The 20976-nt window shown below is 32.5% G+C and overlaps 2 protein-coding genes and 1 pseudogene across 4 annotated transcripts; 1 reads left to right on the plus strand and 2 right to left on the minus strand.

The window, feature by feature from the left end:
- The first annotated feature begins 1954 nt into the window (after nucleotides 1-1954).
- Nucleotides 1955-4980, plus strand: LOC125202520 (NADPH HC-toxin reductase 1-like; annotated as a pseudogene). Its single transcript, XR_016135803.1, has 5 exons — nucleotides 1955-2090; nucleotides 2198-2367; nucleotides 2452-2649; nucleotides 4319-4689; nucleotides 4765-4980. The product of XR_016135803.1 is annotated as an NADPH HC-toxin reductase 1-like (transcript).
- A 101-nt stretch (nucleotides 4981-5081) lies between these two features.
- LOC125202519 (putative WRKY transcription factor 53) lies at nucleotides 5082-7344 on the minus strand. Its single transcript, XM_048100925.2, has 3 exons — nucleotides 6706-7344; nucleotides 6472-6600; nucleotides 5082-5977 (listed from the first exon to the last, which is right to left on the minus strand). The coding sequence occupies exons 1-3, from the start codon at nucleotides 6939-6941 to the stop codon at nucleotides 5422-5424; spliced, it is 921 nt and encodes a 306-aa protein (XP_047956882.2). The 5' UTR covers nucleotides 6942-7344; the 3' UTR covers nucleotides 5082-5421.
- Nucleotides 7345-13437: 6093 nt separating this feature from the next.
- LOC125202541 (uncharacterized) lies at nucleotides 13438-18109 on the minus strand. Of its 2 annotated transcripts, none has more exons than XM_089064407.1 (11): nucleotides 17932-18109; nucleotides 17282-17463; nucleotides 16282-16780; nucleotides 16013-16160; nucleotides 15821-15931; nucleotides 15134-15674; nucleotides 14440-14772; nucleotides 14269-14338; nucleotides 14040-14191; nucleotides 13859-13925; nucleotides 13438-13756 (listed from the first exon to the last, which is right to left on the minus strand). In XM_089064407.1, the coding sequence occupies exons 2-11, from the start codon at nucleotides 17450-17452 to the stop codon at nucleotides 13617-13619; spliced, it is 2232 nt and encodes a 743-aa protein (XP_088920533.1). In that variant the 5' UTR covers nucleotides 17453-17463; nucleotides 17932-18109; the 3' UTR covers nucleotides 13438-13616. The 2 variants fall into 2 exon arrangements, with proteins under 2 accessions (XP_088920533.1, XP_047956908.2); XM_048100951.2 differs by having other exon boundaries at nucleotides 17848-18109.
- Between the last annotated feature and the right edge of the window lie 2867 nt (nucleotides 18110-20976).

Consider the following 20976-nt stretch of genomic DNA (forward strand, 5'->3'; position numbering starts at 1 on the left):
TTGAATCCTTGGAAAGTGATTTTATTTTTGATATCCCAAATAGACCAAGATATCACATAGAACATATGGATATCCACAACTTCTTGTCGAACTATTTAAACGGTGCTCCTAGCCATGAGAGAAAGAAATCCATTGGTTGGATTGGCAGACCAACAGACATGCTCCATCGGCGGCAACAAGAGTACCAAAACTTTGACGAGACCTTACAGATGAAGAACAGATGTTCTATCGATTCTGGTTCCTCTCTACACAAAGTACATTTATCATCTTGTATTCCACCAAAGCCTAATCTGAAAAGTCTTTCTTTTGTATTAAGACGTCCTTGAAATATAAACCACACTTGAAGTTTTGCTCGAGGCGGGGCAACTTTCATCCAAGCCATTCTTCCAAGATTCTGCAGTGCATTCTCTTTTTTCATCTGTTGGGTAACCTGCAAAACAAAATTAGAAACCAAAAACCAAATCCTCACATCTCTCGTGTTTGCACTCAGAGCTACATGATCCACGACTAGAATAAGATCTCCAAGTAAATCCTCTTCCCACGCAAAGAGTTTCCTCCTCCACTAGAAATTCCAACTCCAACCATTATCGCCCCATTTCCCCATCTTTTGAATAACATCTTCCCTTTGCATCTACACCATCTTATCATCAACCAGATAACTTTTTTAAAATTTATTGTTTATCATTTCTCAAATAAGGTCTCTTATTTTAAACATCGATATTCATTTCTATTTAGTTTTTGTTATTTAAAATGTGCGTGAAATACTCCCTTCGTCTGTGAATATGAGTCTCATTTAAGAAAAGTGGGTAAGAATAATTTAGTGGCATATGAATCCAACTTATATGTATTAGTTTTAAATGAAATGTGAGTGGAATGAGCTTGATTTCCTTATATGTTCGTCCATCCCATAGAAATAGGATTACTTTTCTTTCGGTCCGTTCCATATAAATAAGCTTGATTTCCTTATACGCCTGTCCCATAGAAATACTATTCCACAATCATTTACGGAAACTTTTTCTCCTTTTCTTTTACTTTATCATTTATGGGTCCTACCATTTACTATATTATTTCATCTATTTTTCTCATTATCTCTTACTTTATTAATTATATATTAAAATTTATGTCAACTCCAAATAGCATATTTTTATTGGACGAAGGGAGTGTATTTTTTACCATAGGACTCAAAATCCTAAAGTGATACTCATTTATCTAATTAATACTTCTTCCATCCTTTATATTTTGTCACACTTTGACCGGACTAGGATTTTTAAAAAATATAATGAAAAGTGAGTTGAAAAAGTTAGTGGAACGTGGGCCCTATTTTTATATATTAGTTTTATAATAAAATATGAGTGAGAATGAGTTAGTGGAATATGTGGTCCACTACCAAAAATAGTAAAAACTGAAATGTGACAAATTTTGTGGGATGAACGAAAATGGAAATATGTGACAAACTTTCATGAAAGGAGAGAGTATTATTTTTAAATATTTGGTGTGTAGCAAATATTATAAATAGGATAGTAGTAACGTTAATTTTACCTAAAATCTGAAACTTTGACCAAAATTGGTGATTTTAGGGAATTAATATTGGGTACACACATTCATCTAGTAGGCCAAAGTTTGTATTTAGGTACAATTAATTTCATTGATTGACCTATTTAAAATATTTGATGCACACACTAAATATTTACAAGCAATATTAATTAGATAAATTAATGTAATTACTTAAAATTTTAAATCCTATAGTAAAACAGATAACATATTTGATTACACACATTTCATATAACACAAAAAATTCGCCGCCTGCTAGGCTGGGGCATAGAACTTTGCAAAAGTCATCAAATTTTTATCGGTTTGTCATATATATATTAAAACGCATGTGACCACTGATATTAATACACGGATATAATCAAATAAATCAAGTGGAAAACGTGTTGATATAGTATATAATTTCAATTTAGGTTGTTTTGTTATAGATCAAGAAATGGAGAAGGTGCTTGTGACCGGCGGTGAAGGCTTTTTAGCTTCTTTTCTTATCAAGAATCTTTTAGAAAGGGGTTACATAGTTAATGTTACTCTTCGAAATCTAAGTATGTTATTTTAACTTTTCATTCAATTTATTCTTATGGAAATTAAACAAGAGTATTGTTATCTCTATTTATGTAGTAGTAGTACTTATTTATTGATTGATTTGAAGGTGATGATGCAACGGTAGGATTCCTAAAAGGGCTAACTCTTTCACAAACAAGATTGCATCTATTCGAAGCTGATATATATAATCCCAATGATTTCGAAGTCGCTATTCAAGGATGCGCTTTTGTGTTCCACTTAGTCACGCCTTTGATTCACAATGAAAACAGTATTCGGGTTTGAATTTTTACTTAAACTCTGTCTTTGTAAAATTAATTTATAATTTATGATTATTAATGTAAAATGACGTGATATAATTAGTACAAGAATACAAGTGAGGCAGCTGTGGATGCGGTGAAAACGATAGCTGAAAGCTGCATAAGATGTAAAACGGTGAAGAAATTGATCTACACGGCCTCGGTGATGGCGGCGTCGCCCTTGAAAGACGACGGCTCCGGCTACAAGGATGTCTTAGACGAGACCTGCTGGACTCCTCTCAATCTCACCTACTATCACTCCGTAAGTACAATTAATCTTAAATTTACTACTATATTTATTTCACCAAATTAAATGATGAATTATTGTACAACTTTACCAGCCTTAAATTTAAAATTTGGTCTTAGTATTTTTTTTTTCCAATTCTGAAGTACTTTCCTTGGTCACTGCCAGTGGTCTTAGTGGATTTAGATCCTCAGTGATAGATGATGGCAGTACTGGATGATATCGTTACACCCGAATATTACTCCCTCCGTCCCAAGATAAGTGATTTGTATTCCTTTTTGGGGTGTCCCACTATAAGTAACTTATTTCCATTTTTAGCAAAAAGTCATCTCTCTTACTTTATTCTCCACCTACTTTATTCTCTCTTCTCTCCTCTACTTTTCCCTCTCTCATACTTTACTCTCTCCACTTTAACTTATTTAAATACCATTCCTTAAATCCCGTGTCCAAAAGAAGTAGGTCACTTATCTTGGGACGGAGGGAGTATATGATAAAAAAATAATATTTAAGACTATAATTTAAGAATAAAATAATTAAATGTGTGCAACAACATCCACTGCTAATCCACTGCTATGTTATCAGTCACAACCGGAGATCAAAACTTTAACAGTGACCGGTACAACTTTTAATAAATAAAATTAGTATAGTAACCCTATGGCGTATCTAGAAATTATGTGTTGGGGGTATTTTTACAGTACAAATTTACTCCTACATAACACATAAAAATAATACTATAATATAAAAATAGTAGGAGTACATTTTAAAATAACGTCAATTTTAAAATCAAACATTAAAATACAAAAAATAACACTTAGTTTTATAACACAATTAAACTAACAATTTATATAACATAAAAAAAAATGACTAATATAACCACAAAACAAAACAAAAAACGTTGAAAACTCTTCCATTAAAAAAGGAAAACTCTGCGACAGTCAAATTCTCAAAAATCATTGTTAAAAATATGGAGTAACTAAGATAAAAGGATTCATTAAAAATATATAGCTAATATAGATTAAAAAAAATTCATACTACCTAAGATCTAAAATTATCTAGAAAAAAATTATTATTCATACCAACCCATTAAAAAATAGAATGCATTAAAAATACTACATCTAATATTACAAAAGAAATTAGAAGGAAAAAAAAACATCTAAATGAGGGTAGTACAAACGATAAAACAATGCAACCTCGAGAGGGAAATATAAACGATAAAACAATGCATCCTCGAGGATCGAACTCAGGTCACTCGATAGGAGAGGCTACTCCACCACTAGTGATCATTTAGTTGTCATGAATAATTATTTTATAATAATCCATTTAGGATTAAGTTATGAGTTTATTTTAGTTGGAGATGGTGACTATAATTTATAATAACATGATTATACATCTAGGATTAAGTAGTGCAAATCAATCTCATGAACCAAGCATACTACATATTTAATCATGAGATATAATTTTATATAAACTGAACAGTCCCTCAGTTGCTTTTGTTTAGGATAATCTCAAATATACATTAAGCCAATGAATTTTGGGGATATTGTTGTACCCCTTGTTAACACTTAGATATAGCCCTGGTAGAACCTCGTTACAAACTGAAGCATTGGCCATCGATAAAGTTATCAAATAGTAGTATTACTTATGGTTTAAAGAGTAATGAAATTATTTTGTTTTGGTGCTTGGAAAGACTTATATAAACTCAAAGGCATTGGCCGAGAAAGAAGCATTGAGGTACAACAAGCATGGAATCGAGGTGGTGTGCCTTGCTTGTGGGCTCGTTGCAGGCGAAACGATCCAATCTTTCGTCTCCTCGAGCACGAAGATGCTTATAGCACAAGTCATGAATGATAAAACATTATACAAAAGTTTGAGAGAATTGGAAGATTTGGTTTCCAAGGTTGCAATAGCACACGTGCAAGATATAATTGGAGCACACATTTTTGCAATGGAGAAATCAGAGATGAATGGAAGATATCTTGTTGTTAATGGCTTCTTGAAGACAGCAGAGATTGCATCTCTCATTCAGAAACATTACCCAGACATAGCCATTCCCCCAGAGTGAGTGACTTTATTGAAAATACATTTTTAAAAAACTTTATTGTGTGATGATTTCTTAATTGGCTTTATTGTTAGGTTCATTGAAGATACAAAAAAGAGAAACCAAATGGGGTTCGAGAAAGCTGCAGGATTTGGGATTTGTATACAAGTTTGGTGCTGATAAGATTATATGTGACAGCATTGCTTGTGCCAAGAGATTGGGTGCAATATAGTATTATCAGTACTACTGTGCCACAGACAATAATTATGTGCAAATCAAATAAATTATATAATAACCAGTCATTTTGATTTCGTCTTATTCAGTTTCTACTTGCATGGTTTTATTAGAACGTGTCTTCTCCTATATATATTGTACTTCATAATTAAAAAAAATCAATTATGATTGTACATAATTAAAATTTGAAATGAAATGTATTGTCCTGCATATTTCAAAAAGTGCAACCTTCTCTAAATTTAAAGATACAAATCATGAATCTTAATTCATGCTATATCAGCAACACTAGGCTCAAACCTACTACACTTGTAAGAAAAAATCAAAATGGCCAACTTGAGAGTGAAAACAAGAAAAAAGAGTGATTACAAGTAACTCTTGCAAATCTATCTAGTTCTTGAAAATAAAAATCTCTTGGTCAGCATCATCTCTTTCTACCATCAACAACTTAGATTTTATAAGATGCTGGCTAAAGGGTTTAGAATTCGATATGATACAATATCAACTACACTGTGAGATCTCTAGGAGAATTCGATGGCATCGAGGAGGTGAGATTCGAAATCCACTTCATCAATGGAGATATCGAAATCTCCTAACGAGAAGTCTGTGATTGGTGTTAGATTTGAGATTATCTCACCAAAATCAGACTCCAAGCTTTGGCCAATGTCAAAATCATTCACAAGGCATGGCGATGGCGAGAAGTAGGACTCGGAGGTTGCTGGCGACAGGAACGAGGGCGAGTAGGTCGCTGTGATTAACCTACTAGGCTCTGAGAAGAACTGAGGCTCCACATTTTCACACTCAATTGGAGTGGAAGGGAATGAGAAAGTTGGAAGATCCTCCTCCTCTTTGGAATCATTTAGATCCCGGTTCTCAGTTTTAACGAGGCTCGACACATTGCTACACGTTAGGCTCTCTTGCTCCTTCCTTTCTTTGTGCTGCCTCAGCCTCTCCTGCCTGCAGCTGTGCTTCCCTCGGTATATGACCTCAAACACTGTCGCGTCCTTGTCTGCTCGTTGCACCTGCTTCGTGGCCAAGCATCCTTGCGTGTTGCGATGCGTACATCTATAATACGCCCTGTAAAAGCCATTGGATCAAGAAAATCAACATACATTCAGACAAAAACTAAGCATCTCAAATCCCTTTCAACTCACTCTGCCTACATAGATCAACAATAATTGCACCTAAAAACAAATCTTGTTAGATGAAATCAATGTCATTTATCTAAAACAACAGAAGAAGCAGTAACTTTGCTAAATTTCCAGTACAAAAGAATTTAATGAATTAGCTATAGATGGAATTAGTTAACACCTTTCCTATTGATGACAAGGTCAGATCACACAACTACCACATATCCAAAATGACTTCATCATCAAAAAAACCACACACTCAAAGTCAAAACATCCCCCCTCCCCCACAAAAAGCAAAGAAATAGAAAATCACAAACTAATAAAAACTTCATCTTTAACCTTGGATGTCCAAAAAAAGACATACATCAATAAAAAGACACCACTTCCTCAAACTCAGAATCCAAGCAATCTTTGTGAAATAACCAAAATTACATATCTAACCTTGGATGATTAGCCCCCAAAATATCTTTCTGCCCATATTTCCTCCAATTATAGCCATCATCAAGCTGGGCTTCACCCCTTTCCCCAGAACAAATACGCACGTGCTCACTCCATCTCGGCATAGTCTTCCTATACAACACAAAAAAATCGATTAAATTCTCTATCAAACCAAAACTAAAAGACCCAAATAATCATAAAACTCCAAAATTCAAAAGCAACAAAGAAAAAAGTTACCTTTTCTTAGAATTGTGATGAGAGCCTTCGTCACTTGTGGGAGAGGCGCCGTCTCCGATCAGAGCAAGAAGCTTAATTGCATTATCGTAGGCAGAGAGAATGCTATCCACCAAAGCATCGCATGCCTCTGTTGAAGTTGTGGAGGGGTCGAGCTTCCTCTTCAGCTCATTCGCGAGCTTTTTCCCCTCAGCTAACACGGTTATTACAGTCTTCTCCGGAACTCCAACCTTCTCCATTTTCAAACAAAAAAAGTGTTTTTTTTTGGGCAAGATTCCGGATTTGAGTGATCTGGGTTTCAACTTTCAAGAGTGTTGAGTGATGAAGATCATAATGGAAATTGGGTTTTGATCTATTTGGAAAAGGGGTTGTGAAATCTTTGTAAAGTTTTGATCTTGATCAAGAATCTTGAGATTTTGGACATGGAAATGGGAGATGGTGAGGTTTTTTATAGTATGTGTATTGTATAGTTGTGAGTTGCGAAGGAATGAGTACACAGGTGGAAACTGGAAAGATATGATCTTTATAAAGGGGGGATATATGGGAAAAAGAAATGATTTTTATGGCTAAAGGTAGTTGTGTTTATGTTTAAAAGTGTTAATTTCTTTAATGGTATAATGTGGAAGAAATGGATAGCAAGATTGTATGAATCGTGTAGCTGACCGTTTCAATTTAATGTGTGGCGCTGTGGCCACACATTATTGCGGGAGTCATCATGCATTTTGCATCAATTTAATACTCGCAATTTGTGTTTGAAATTTTATTATTGAAATTGGGATTAATATCATTTGTTAATAATTATTATTTCCAGATTTAAAGTGGATTTCGGTATAAATGTCACGTCGTCAAATAGTGATTTTACGCTGATCATTTATACTAAACTTAATTTTAAAAAATATTCTCTGTCCACTATTTATTTTATTCACAAAATTTGAAATAGTGATTTAGGTTTATTTTGGTGTAACCTAAAGATAGGTACTCCCTCCGTTCCTTGTCAATAGAAGCGCTTCTTTTCGGCACGGAATTAAGAATAGTGTGTTAAGTGGATAATGCATAAAATAAGATAAAATAGATAAGAAAGATGAAAGAGAATAAAGTAAGAGAATTTTACTTTTTCAAAAATAGAAATGACTTAATTATCTTGATATTTTCTAAAATAAAAAAATAATTCAATTAACATACTAACAGACGGAGCGTATTTTACTCAAAAATTTAAAATGAAATTAGTTTTAAAAATACTATTGGAACCAACTGTCTACTCCATTTTGGGTTTAGAATATCATTATAGATTATTTTAATAATTACCGGAGCTAATCTAAAAGGCTTATAAATATTTACATAGTGGAACCTTTTTAGAGATGGCTATATATTTAAATTAGGAAAGACCCTCACAATCTGTAAAGTGAACACTTGAAGCTTAAAATTCAAACAAGCTTTCATATTCGAGGAGTCATTATGTAAGCCAAAAACACTTTTCCCATTCATTGTGGAATATATAGATATGTTCTTTTTAGACACCAAGTTATGTCATGTTTGGAGGATGAATATTTGAGAGATCTAATTAGGGAGTATCTTCTAAAATAAATTGTGTTCAATTTCTTGTTTTTCATAAAGCTTTTAAAAACATTTGATAAGATGTGGCTAAAGTCGTTGCATTGGAACGAAAATTTTGCAAATAGGATAGAGTCATTACGAGACATGAATCCCCTGTCCTAATTGAATAATTTCTAATCATAAAATTATATAAAGTCGTGAAATATTAATATGATCGCTCACGAATATTATTATTATTTGTATCCCTGCATTAAATGTAGCTGATATTATTATTATTTTTGTAATGGTGATAAGAAGAAATTTTAAATAAACTAAACATAATTTGAGCAAACTTCATTACTACACAAGCAATTAACCCTTTTGATCTCTTCTCAACTACAAATATCGTTATATTGGACATGAAAATTTTTGTTATTTAACTTCATGAGTAGCTAAACATAGAATTCAAGGTTTTGAGAATAACTAATTGTAGTGTTCATATGACAATGATCTAATGTCTAGACTTCATTTTACTTTAATTGTTCTTCTTAACACTTTTGGTTATGTAGCCAATAATTAAATAATATGTCATGTTGTTGCGAGATTCGAAAGATGTGTGTCATCCATTGTGCTAACTACTATTTTTTATGGATGGGAGAATATAAACTATTCCTAAATTATGATTTTGTTGTTAAGCATGTTTAAAGTTCAGGATAATTGCATGAATTCAAAAAATAAATTTTTTTCTCACATTTGATATGAATTCGCTAGGAAATTGTATGAAACCAATTCGTTCAACAAGATGAATTTATTGTAAACTTCCGTGATGTAATGAGATTAAAATTTTTAATTTAAAATGATTCACTGTTTATAGTTAATGAAAAAATTGTAGAATAACTCCCCCATAATTAATATACTACCTCCGCCCCTCAAATATTAACACACTTTGACTCGACTAGAGTTTTAAAAAATGTAATGGAAAGTGAGTTGAAAAGGTTAGTGGGATATGAGGTCCACTATCAAAAATAATAAAAAGTGAAGTATGTCAAACTTTCAAGGACGAGCCGAAATGGTAAACTGCGTCAAACTTTCAGGGACGGAGATAATACACCTTACTCCATATTTTCTTTCTTAGAAAATCATACACAAAGGATATGGACCATTAATATCCTGCTCGCCGAACTAATTGAAATTAATGCGTTTATAATGTTTGTTTGAAATTGCTTGTTTGCTTCCTCACACTCTTGTTTGAAGAAAGATAAGTTTTCATTTCGAATACCACTTTTTCGAACTTTCTTGGAAATTTCTTCGAGCGACAAAATTCATAGCCACGAAAATCCAATAGAAAGTATAGCTATTCTACTCCTCTTATCTAAACGAAAGCTATATAACTTTCTATGAAATTCAAATGAATTAGAAAATTAAAAATAAAATTCAAGAAAGTGAAGAAAATGAGACATTCCGCGAAAGTTCAAAGATCTTTCTGCGTGGTAGACATGAAATGAAACAAGCAAGCAAAAAAATCGGTAAATGTGGGGGCCACTGTGATGACGTTCAGTATAATGACATCATGTAAGCTTAAAAATAAACTGATAATAATAAATTAATGATTGAAATTTGAAGCAGCCAATGTTGTTTATGACTTTGTTTAGCTGTTTATTATCCTTCGAATTCCAAAAGAAAATACAAAAAGGAAGCGTTGAAGAATAAAAAATGGCTGTTTTATTTATTTTAAAACTTGATGTAATAAGGTAATGTTATTATTGAATATGAGATTATCATATTACTACTATCTCACACTCAAAGAGGCACATTTCAGTTTTAAGATATCCACTCAAAATCACTCACAAGTCACAATAATATATTTCGAAAATGAAGACATCGTTCTCTATATTTTATTTTTTACTTTACTTTTATAATTTTAGCTTGATTTAACACATTAAACAACACTAGATGTTAAAGAAACATTTCCAATTTGAATGAAATTGAGTGATTGAGTGAAGACTTATCATATACCATTTGTCATCAATAACAAATTATTGTGTTTCAAACGTACAAAAATATGTCTATACGCATTATTTATGAAAAATTATGTTAATTGCGTCCAAAAAAATCGGTCCTCAAATGATGGTGTGACATGACAAAGTCACATGTATAAGATCTTACATGTCCACGAATATATTCCACAATCATAGTACTATTAATTTGATCGTATCTGAAACCTACTTATGTTACTAAGTGAAAATTGTAATTTCAAATTATACTATTTTTATATAGAACTACATTTGATATATTGGGCTGCATGCGAATTTTGTTGTGAGAGTATCATTTGGATTTTAGGAAAAACATTAGGTACTTTTTTACAATTATAGTTATATTGAGACGTAGTACTACTTGTTAATTATCAATAGTACCGTCCCAGTTTAGGAGTTTTAGTCACTTTTCTTTACCCATTTTATAAAAATGAAGAGTAATAAATAGTTAAAGTAGAAAAATTATAAAATAAGAGAGAATAATGTTGATAGTATTATTCTCTCTTACTTTATAATTTCTCCACTTAACTATTTATTATCATTTTTATAAAACGAAAGCAGAAAAGTGTCTTGGACTCCTATAATAGGATGGAGGGAGTATAATATACTCCATTTTATATTCAAACCACACATCGCCATCGTTCTCATATTGAATACTTTATATCACTATATAGGAGGAAGGATTCATAATAGATTTTTGACCATTGATTTAAAACTAGCTATCGCCATCGTTCTCGTACTGAATTGGTTATTTTCTTGAAGAGCTTAATTATATACTCCATAAATTATGAATCAAAATTGTATAACTACCAATTGATTAAAGCAAGTGTCGCTATTTGTACTGAAAATGACTTTTTGATTCTCGACTTATACTATCTCAATTTTAATTTTTAAAATATGATTGAATTCTTAGCGCAACTTTTCTAGAAGCTCTACACTTTGAGTTAAAACTATTCAAAATTTTAATATTTCAAATATGATTTTTAATACTACTTATGTCCTGTTCAAAATCTTACTCCATATTCTTATTTTTTATAATATCCACTCAAAATAATATATTTTCTAAAAATAAAAAAGACCATTCTTATAATTTAATCTGTATCTACTTTTTTTTCCAACTAAACAACAATAACAATGTATAAACTCTTATTTGTAAGAAAATGTTTTCACTTTGCATAAGAGTGAGGAAGTATTTTGGAGGAATATTTGATGCTTATCCACAATGATTTACATACTTTATAATTGATGATGTGATCTGATTCTAGATAGATTTGCTTCTAGATCGGAATCAAATGGTCTATAGTTATGTCAAAGTATTAATTTATAAAGCGGGATCATTATACGATTCAACAAATGTCTATTTTTTTACTCAATAAAAAGGAAAGGACAAGAAAGTTATAGGATAGTGATTAGTGAATGGCCTTCATTATTATATCGACGACGATTTGATTAACGAATAAGTTTCCCACTTCGAGGAAAATGCAAATTGAAAATTTAGGAAATTATTGGGATGAAATGTATTCATTGATGGAGACACATTTTGTGTTTGCATACGTGTGTAGCTTCAATTAAAATTCATTTCAATTCAAAAGAAAGTGCAACTACCGTAACTACAAGGGCACAACACAATCCTCAGATTTTGGATGTTATGTTCAAAAAATATATACATCCATCCGCAACAAATAAGCCCTACTAGATTTCCCAAAATTGTAATATCTTGAACTTTTTGTGTTTTCTTTAGAAATACTCAATATAAACAACTTATCTTTTATTATCATCCTGTATGATTATTCATTAAGATTTAGTAGTGGGATTATTTGGAGGGGGTGGCTATTATCATAGAATTATTCATCTGGGATTAAATTAGGAGATTCAATCTCATTACATAAACATAGTACATAAGACACAATCATGTAAACCAAAAAACCCCTAAGCATACAAAAATAGACAAAATTAAGTGCTTTAGAAAAATTTGAACACTAACTATTGTAGTACAATTTAGAATGGAAAAAAAGACATTCTTAAATTGATGACAGATTGTCTTAATCATTTTCTAAACTATGACACATGCATTTGCTTCCCCTAATTTTAATTGGAAGGCCAAGAATAAATATATTTTTTGAAGTGTTGATGTTATATTTAGAAGCACAAATTAAAATTTTTAAATGTGCTAAAATATTTGTAGCCGTTTTTTTTACTAGTATACTAAAGTTAAGAATATAGTTTAAAGAAAATGCTGAAAATCTAGAGTGTCGCATTTTATATAAAAATAATAAGCTAAAATTTCTGAATATAAAACAATAATTCGTAAAAAGAAATTTGAAATAAATAAAAGGTAGGGGCCGAGAAAAGACCAATTATTGGATTGGAATTGAAAATCTAATATTGCAGAAAATGATGTGAACATAATTCTCAAGAGTAATAATCATTATAAACTAAAGCGCGTACAATTTAAAGGTTCAAATATGACTTGGTCCAAATTTTTACTTAGTAAAATCTACTTCATTCGTCCAACATTAATTGTCTCAATTAATAAATTTGTTTTTATTTGTAAATAATTATCTCATTTATATTTTACTATTTTGGTAATAGATTTCATATGGCACTAACTTTATCTCCCCATATTTAATTATAAAACTAATATAAAAATATAATTCATATTTTACTAACTTTTTTCACTCACTTTTTATTACAATTCTTAGAACTCAAACTATGTCTAAGTGAGATTTTTATTGGCAGACAGAGGGAGTAGTACTTGCACTTCCAACTTTTATTTCTTTTCGATAAATCCCAAATCATTTTTTACTATTGGACTTTAACCTAAGTTCCTGCTTGTACCCAATAAAAAGTCTACAAATAAAAATTAAATAGACGAACCATATTTATTAATAGAGATAAGGGTAAGTATGTTACTATTCACGACCAAAAATTCATGTACATGCGGCCCAATTGTTGAATTAAGATATTAATTTAACTTATTTCAATAGTTCTATACTTCTATTGATAGATAGGTATTGTCAATAATTTTAATATTTCGAATGCAGCTAATTGAAAAAAGTGTAACTATCTAGCAAGTTTGTCTGACAAAATTATTTATTAGTTTAGAGGTACAAGCACAATAGTCTTAGCTATATAGATAATCCAAACATATATCAAACTAAAATGAATATACCCTTGAATCATAGTAGTATTTTACACAAAAATTAAGTATTTCTTGGTAAGAATCAAAAACATCTTCATCCCTACATGTTTTTCTTTGAGTAAGTGCTGAAATTGTGCACAATTCTGTCAGTTAACTCTTAGCAAAACTATCTTTTCATCAGAGAGTAATTAATTTGAGAGCTTCAATCACTGGCCTGCTCGTATTTTTTCGATCATTTTGGTGGCCGCAGACTCCCGAGCCTCACAAGGTGTGGGCCCCGCATCGCCCTCTGAAGTGAGAGTAGCATTATCTCTGCAATACACGGTCACATTTGCCAGGAACTTACCTGAAAACATCACATAGTTGCTGGTGTTATATGTTACCCCTGATGAGGTCAAATCCACAACCGGGACAAGTAATAAAATGGTACACGAAGATGATGGCTTACCATCGGAAGGTTGCACCATGAATCTCGGCAGCCTCCATTTGTTCATGGCACATACATATTCCAAATCCTGAAAAGAGAGCACCATCAAACTAAATGCAGTGTAGAGATGATAAATTACAAGCTCAAAGCACTTGTCGATATACTATCTCGCATACACACATGTCTTGAGAAGAAAGCTCACTTGACATGATGATATCCCAGGGAGATAGATTTTGGGATCTCTGGTTTGCTTTTGAGGTTCAGAGTTGGTGGAATTTTCAACCTGCAGCAGCAAGTTATATTTCCCATTCACGATATTTTCGATACACTGACGAGCAAAACCAGCTTCACCACCTAAAAACATTTCACATTTATTTCCACAATGGTGAAGATATCTCAAGAAAAAGGCCAGGGAAATATGGCATACATACCATCTCTCACGCTATCAGAAACATGCTCGAATAGTGCTAGTGTGTCTTCTATAGCGCAGAGGCGAGAAAACTGCCAAGACGAGAAAAGTTAACTTCCTTTTCCAGACTTTATGCATATAAAAGAGCAGTTGAGAAAAAATGCTTTTACTTAAACTGAAGCATAGGAGTTACCAGTTGTTGTTTTTTCCAATCGAGAAGTGCCAATGCATTCTGATGATCTTCTGAATGCGTTACATTGTTTACTTCAGCGCCATTCCATGCCTCACTATGAACCACCATGCTGTAGTTTTCTACTACGACAGCACCGCTTTGCCTGCTCGTCTCCCCCATTAACTTCTCCTCTTTGTACAGACCATCATTCAGTGCCTCACTGTGAACCTTCCTGCTGTTCTTTTCTACAGCAACATCACCGCTTTGCTTGCTCGTCCCACCATTCTCCCCCATCGACCCCGGCTCTTTAAACCGACCATCATTTGATTTCAAAGGATCCGTGGTTTTCACCGCCTAGTGAATTTCATTCAACACATCAATCAGTCGAATAACTAAGTGTTGTACCACAGGATAAGAAAACCAGATTCAATATATATGAGAGAAATTTATGCGTTGGCACCGACATGTTAATTTAAGATTTTCAGCAAGAGTTCATATCAATCAGATATTGGAGAAAAATGAAAAGAGAGAGCCATAAAATAATTTAGGGATAGCTATTTATAATCATCATTCTATGAATATTTGTCTGCTTTTCTCGTACGAGGAATTAAAAAATGTGCACACAGAACACACAGAGCATAAAGAAAACATGGATACAAGGGGCCTGTTTTAAGATGCTTGTAAAAGATTGCCGTAGAAGATATATTAGTCTTACCTTCGAGCTGACAACATTTTCAGGATCATTTGTTGCGTCAAGCTGTGGAGAGGGAATGTTCTTATTCTGATGATCACTTCTCATGCGTTTGTTCTTCTTCTCTCTTCTCTCACTTGAAACGGGAATTTTGAAAAAGTCGGCAGAAGTTTCTGTTGCATCAACCTGTGGAGAGGGAGTGTTGTTATTCTGATAATCACTTCTCATGCTTGTGTTCTTCTTCTCTCTTCCCTCACTTGGAACGGAAATATTGAAAAAGTCGGCGGCAGTTTTTGTCTTTCGCGAGGCACTAGCATCTACAGCTGCACGTTGAGACTTCCGTCTTGAATGGCCAGACAAGGGACCTTTCATGTGGTTGTTTTCACTGCCTTTATCAACACTTTCACGTCTGGTCTCAGGCACATCGGTGGCACACCCAAGTTTATCTTTGTTATCCAAGTCTTGAGCGTTGTTTTCTACACAAGGCTTAGCAGTTTTCTCTGCCTCCTTGTTCTTGATGATCTCAGTAACAATGTCGCTCAGAATAGGCACTGACGAATCTTTCCTGTACATGATACACCAAAACATCAAAGGCAATGTGACAGATTTCCACTTGAAATGTATGAAAACGTAGAAGTAATCAATCACAGCCAATACCATCAAATCAAGAATCAAGATGAAACCACTATCCACAGATGACATTATTTATACCTTGGAAGCCAACTAGAGATCAACTCTGCATAAGGAAGCAAGCGATGATACTCGACGAGTGAGGTAGTCATCCAAGAATCAAGAAACTTTTCTACAAAAGGGCCATGCAAACTGCAAAAGTTAACCTAAAATATTTAGTATCATAAAAGAGAAGCATTGTAATCAAGTCAAGAAATAGTTAATAGCTCTGACCTCTCAAAAAGAGAATCGAGATCATAATTCTTGTTTTTGTCGAATGAGTGATTGCACTCCATCATATAAAACTGAGTAGCTGACTTCTCCTTGCTTAACGAATACACAACATGAGCCTCCAACACGACAAGGTCAGACACTTCGATGCCTAAACCATGCAACAAAACAGTCGAGAGTCAAATAGGAATCAAGCTTCAAATCTCATTGTTGCATTAACTTCTATTATTCTAAACATCTCTTGAATGATGAGTTAACGATGGATGGCATACCTGCGACGTCCTTCACAGCATCAAAACCGATCTGCAGAAACTTAGCATGACCAGACAGTGGCTGCTGATCCTTCACTTTCCTCTTCTCACCTACTCTTATATCTTCATCTGTACCAAACACGTCGATCTCTTTTTCAACAAGTGACCACACGCCTTCAGTGACAGCATCCAACTGAAGCATGCAATTTTTTTTCTCCGAGTCAATCAACAAGACTGCAACCGTTGATATCGGATATCCTTCTATGCTTGGAGTATCCTTTGATGCATCCAACGACAAAGCTATATCACATGCACATTTGACAGCTCTCTCGGTCAGTGAGAGATGAACATCAGAACCATTTAAATCCACTGCTTCACTTCCACATATTGTTCTCAAAAATGGTTTCATAGTTGGCCTCAGTGACAAAGCCAGCATACAGAAGGATACAAAATCAAGAAACTTGAACTCCAGTTTCTGTTTCCTGTGGTAGTAGTTGTAAAGCAAAACAACTGCATGCATCTAGTAAATCAGGAAAAGAAATCAGAAATTTTGAAATAGATTAACAGAACTAACAAGTACTCCATAAATTTGAATGCAATGAGATAATGGAGTAGCAAATTCCCCTTCCCTCATAAACACAATTATGATCTTAAGAATGTTACCATCTTGTAGCCATATTTCGATGCCATAGTTCTATTACTTTTCTCAAGTAAAATCACATTATATTCAGAAAAATTATGCAAACTATAAAATCAAATACAACTAAAATTCATTCATGAGCACAAATGAAATAGGAAGATCCTCTCTAACACATCCTAATTTGCCATTTTTTGTTTGTAAGATTTCTTCTTCAGCAGTTTGCAAAGTCAAGAAAACTCCCAAATCAAAAAGTTTTCCAAAATGTCCTACTCTTTAGGCAACTATAGCTTCCAAAGACCGAATGTAACCCAAGTTAAAGACCAATCCTCAATTTATCAGAAGGAAAATAACACACTCTTAACACACACAGAGAGAGTGAACCTGTCTTGCAATAGATTTATGTGCCTCTTCGGAAGGAGGGTCGTTAATGGAGAACTTATAGGGCAACCTTGGATCAACCAATTTCTCAATAAATGCAAATACCACATCATCTGCAGGGCCTTTTTCCCATTTTGATTCCCCTTCTACAGCTGTTACAGAACACAAAGCCATCCCCAAACCTTCTGTGAATACAAAACAAACACTTCAATTCAACAACACACATGAAAAAGAAAAAAAAACAACAATCAACCTTAAATAAACCACAAATAAATAAATAAATAAGCAGAAAAAAAAACCCCTAAAACAGAGAAAACAAACAAGAAAACACATCAAGGGTTTAGTTTTCTGCAGAAAGATATGGAATTTCACAAGAAAATCAACATCTTTTCCAAGATTAGAGGGAATGTCATGAAATGCTCAAGCTTGCACATAAACAACATACATACATGCATGATCAAGAAAACACAAACACACACACACCAATGCTGATATATGTGTGAAGAAAAACAGAGATCAGAAAGCAAAAACAACAAAAAAAATACCTAAAACAGAAGAGACTCACTCACCACCACCCAGAAAAGGCAAAAACTTCCGGCGATTGAAGAATAAACAGAGCAATGGGAGAAAAACAGCTGTCTTTTTTCTCTTACCAAGAAAATGGTATTTCAGGAATTAGCGCTGACATATATTGGTAGAAGACGAATCGCCAAACAGCACAACTCAGAGCTATATTAGCACACAGTGTGTGTGCACTGCGTGTGATGGTTTCTTGAGAAAAGGCTGTGTCTGAATCAGCATGTATTCAAATTCTGTCCAACTCATTTTCTACTATGAGTAAAAACAGCAGTATTATTAATGGCAGAATGCACTTTAAAGAGGGTGATTTTCCATCAATAGAAATTGATTTGAATATCAATACATTTGTGGACTCTGGTAATTCGAAGTCCAATTTTTTTACTAAAATATGAAATCTTACTTTTGTCATGCCTGATTTATTATAGCTAATTTTTATTTGTCTTTTTATCTATTATATTCTCTTTTTTTTTTTTGTCGTACTTTAAAGTCTTCGGTGGTTATATTCATGTGTAAATAGACGATGTTCAATACATTTAATATACTTTGTTGTGTTTCGGTAAGCGGCGTTCAATATTGTGACCTATTTTATTATGTTTGCGTAAGTGCAGCCCGGCCCAATATTTAAGGACCGCATGTCATATTTGGATTGACGAAACTTATTAATTGTTTTCAGATTTTATTGGATTTTTTATTTGGTTTAGAATTGTGTTGAGATCCATACTCTACATTTTGTATCACATAAAAAAAATTTGAACGATGTTGAGCACGATATTTGCACATTAATATATAAATGGGACTCTTATTTCACTAATTCAAGTCCTTTTTTTTAACTAAAATGTCAAATCTTACTTTTGCCATGCTTGAATTTATAGCCATGGTTTAATTTTTATTTGTCTTTATATATTTTTTTCTTTTGTTTTTTTCATTTACTTTAAAGTCGCCGGTTGTTATATTTATGTCTGAATCAGCAATGTCCAATATATTTAATATACTACTTTATTGTGTTTCGGTAAGCGGCGTTCAATATTGTGACCTATTTTATTATGTTTGCGTAAGTGGAGCCCGACCCAATATTTAAAGTCCGCATGTCATATTTGGATTATCGAAACTTATTAATTGTTTTGAGATTTATTGGATTTTTTATTTGGTTTAGAATTGCGTTGAGATCCATATTCTACATTTTGTATCACATAGAAAAAGTTGCACGATGTTGAGCTCGATACTTGCACATTAATATATATAAGTGGGACTCTTATTCCACTAATTCAAGTCCTTTTTCTTTTACTAAAATGTCAAATCTTACTTTTGGCATGCTTGAATTTATAGCCATGGTTTAATTTTTATTTGTCTTTATCTATTTTTTTTTCTTTATTTTTTTCGTTTACTTTAAAGTCGTCGGTTGTTGTATTTATGTCTGAATCAACAATGTCCAATATATTTAATATACTACTTTATTGTGTTTTGGTGAGCGGCGTTCATATTTTATTTAGACTATAAATGATAAGTAGACTCCACATTCCACCAACTTATTTCACCTCACATTTTATTATAAAACTAATATATATAAGTGAGACCCTTATTTCACTAACTTATTCAACCCGCTTTTCTTTACATTTCTAAAACCCGTGTCATAACTAAATATGACTCATATTACGGGACGGAGGGAGTAGTACCTATTTTATGGCATAATCTTGCAAACGGGCTTACATACTTGCCATTGTAGCACTTCAAACGCGTTAATTCGACTACTAAGTTGCTTTTTGGCTTCCTTTTTAAAGTCTTTAAAAATTTCAATAATTAAATAGAGCTACTATTAGCTTGCACAAATTTTAAATTTAATGCATCTGAATGAATTAGCTTTAGAGGTTATGTGTTTGTTCCATAAAGCGGAACAATAGCTTAATTATTTTGACTTCCACACAAATTCACATTTCTTATGTAAGCTAAATCCATAAATTTTTAGTAACTCATGATTTACTAAATACTTTGAAAAAATGAAATCTCAAATGTCTCCATTGAGGGCGATAGATAGTGGTGATATTTATCTTTCTTTTTAATGATAAGTAGTTAATGACAGAGTTTTAGATATATATTCGGGCATAATTTATAAATACAGTCTAGGTAGTTATACCAACAAAATTGGATTTCAACTGGAGTCACAATGCTCAACAACATCACGTCACTAATTAAATCGATTTGAATGTAATTGATTCGATAGTAACAAAATCTAATTTAATTCGATAAATTATATACTCCCTTTGTAACTAGAGGGTACATATTAGTCACTATTAGTATATACGGAGTATTTCCTTTGGTGCACAAAAGCATGCTTAAATAGCAAACATATAAAACAATTTCTATCTATATATTACACGAAAATTTTTCAAAGTGTAAAAGTTTTTATATAAGCTTAACTTACTAATTTGTCATTGTAGACAGACGTACTAATTAGGTATTAAGTCAAATTAATTAAGTTTACCGTGTTGTACATTAAAAACACTAGTTGTAAAAAATAAATGGGACGATAAACAAGGATCGGACGAAAACGATAAAATAGAACAATTAAGAAAGACATGAGGAAGCAAATATGATTGAATTTAGTGAAAGATGGTGAATTCATAATTCATATGATTAATCTTACCATTACAGTCATATGTTTTAGATAAATTACGGAGTATAAATATACTGACATTAAACGTATAATTCACAATAATCTCAAAATTTTTAAAACTTTTCTGATATTCTTTTGAGCAAAGAAAACTAAATAAACATAATGAGATGTCAAAGATGTAACATTAATTTTAAATTTTACTAATTAAAATCTGAGTTACTACAATTACGAGGTTAACTATTAAATGCATCATTTCATTTTTTTATTTTGGTAAATGAACGTTATATTTAACAACTCATTTCAATTACTACATTTTATTATCAAATTAATATATTGCACACTAACATTATCCCCTTATTTTCATTTATACTCCAAATTTAGAACTCAATAAATGAGATTTCCACTTTTTAGATCCTGGAAAATGAAAAATTTCATTGTAAAACTTTCCAAATTTAGAACCCAATAAATGAGATTTCCACTTTTTAGATCATGGAAAATGAAAAATGTC

The sequence above is a fragment of the Salvia hispanica genome, chromosome 2 (assembly GCF_029641045.1).
Source record: "Salvia hispanica isolate PSC_SH4W2 chromosome 2, Shi_PSC_v1, whole genome shotgun sequence".
Classification (NCBI taxonomy): domain Eukaryota; kingdom Viridiplantae; phylum Streptophyta; class Magnoliopsida; order Lamiales; family Lamiaceae; genus Salvia; species Salvia hispanica.

Excerpts from the sequence above, each read along its gene's own strand:
- LOC125202519 (XM_048100925.2), bottom strand. The coding sequence starts at position 6,941 with ATGGAGAAGGTTGGAGTTCCGGAGAAGACTGTAATAACCGTGTTAGCT. Across the intron at positions 6,601-6,705 it reads CATCACAATTCTAAGAAAAG|GAAGACTATGCCGAGATGGA; the intron begins GTAACTTTTTTC and ends TGTGTTGTATAG. Across the intron at positions 5,978-6,471 it reads TTGGGGGCTAATCATCCAAG|GGCGTATTATAGATGTACGC; the intron begins GTTAGATATGTA and ends TGGCTTTTACAG.
- LOC125202541 (XM_089064407.1), bottom strand. The coding sequence starts at position 17,452 with ATGGCTTTGTGTTCTGTAACAGCTGTAGAAGGGGAATCAAAATGGGAA. Across the intron at positions 15,932-16,012 it reads CTCGATTCTCTTTTTGAGAG|TTTGCATGGCCCTTTTGTAG; the intron begins GTCAGAGCTATT and ends TAACTTTTGCAG. Across the intron at positions 15,675-15,820 it reads ATCTCTAGTTGGCTTCCAAG|GAAAGATTCGTCAGTGCCTA; the intron begins GTATAAATAATG and ends TATCATGTACAG.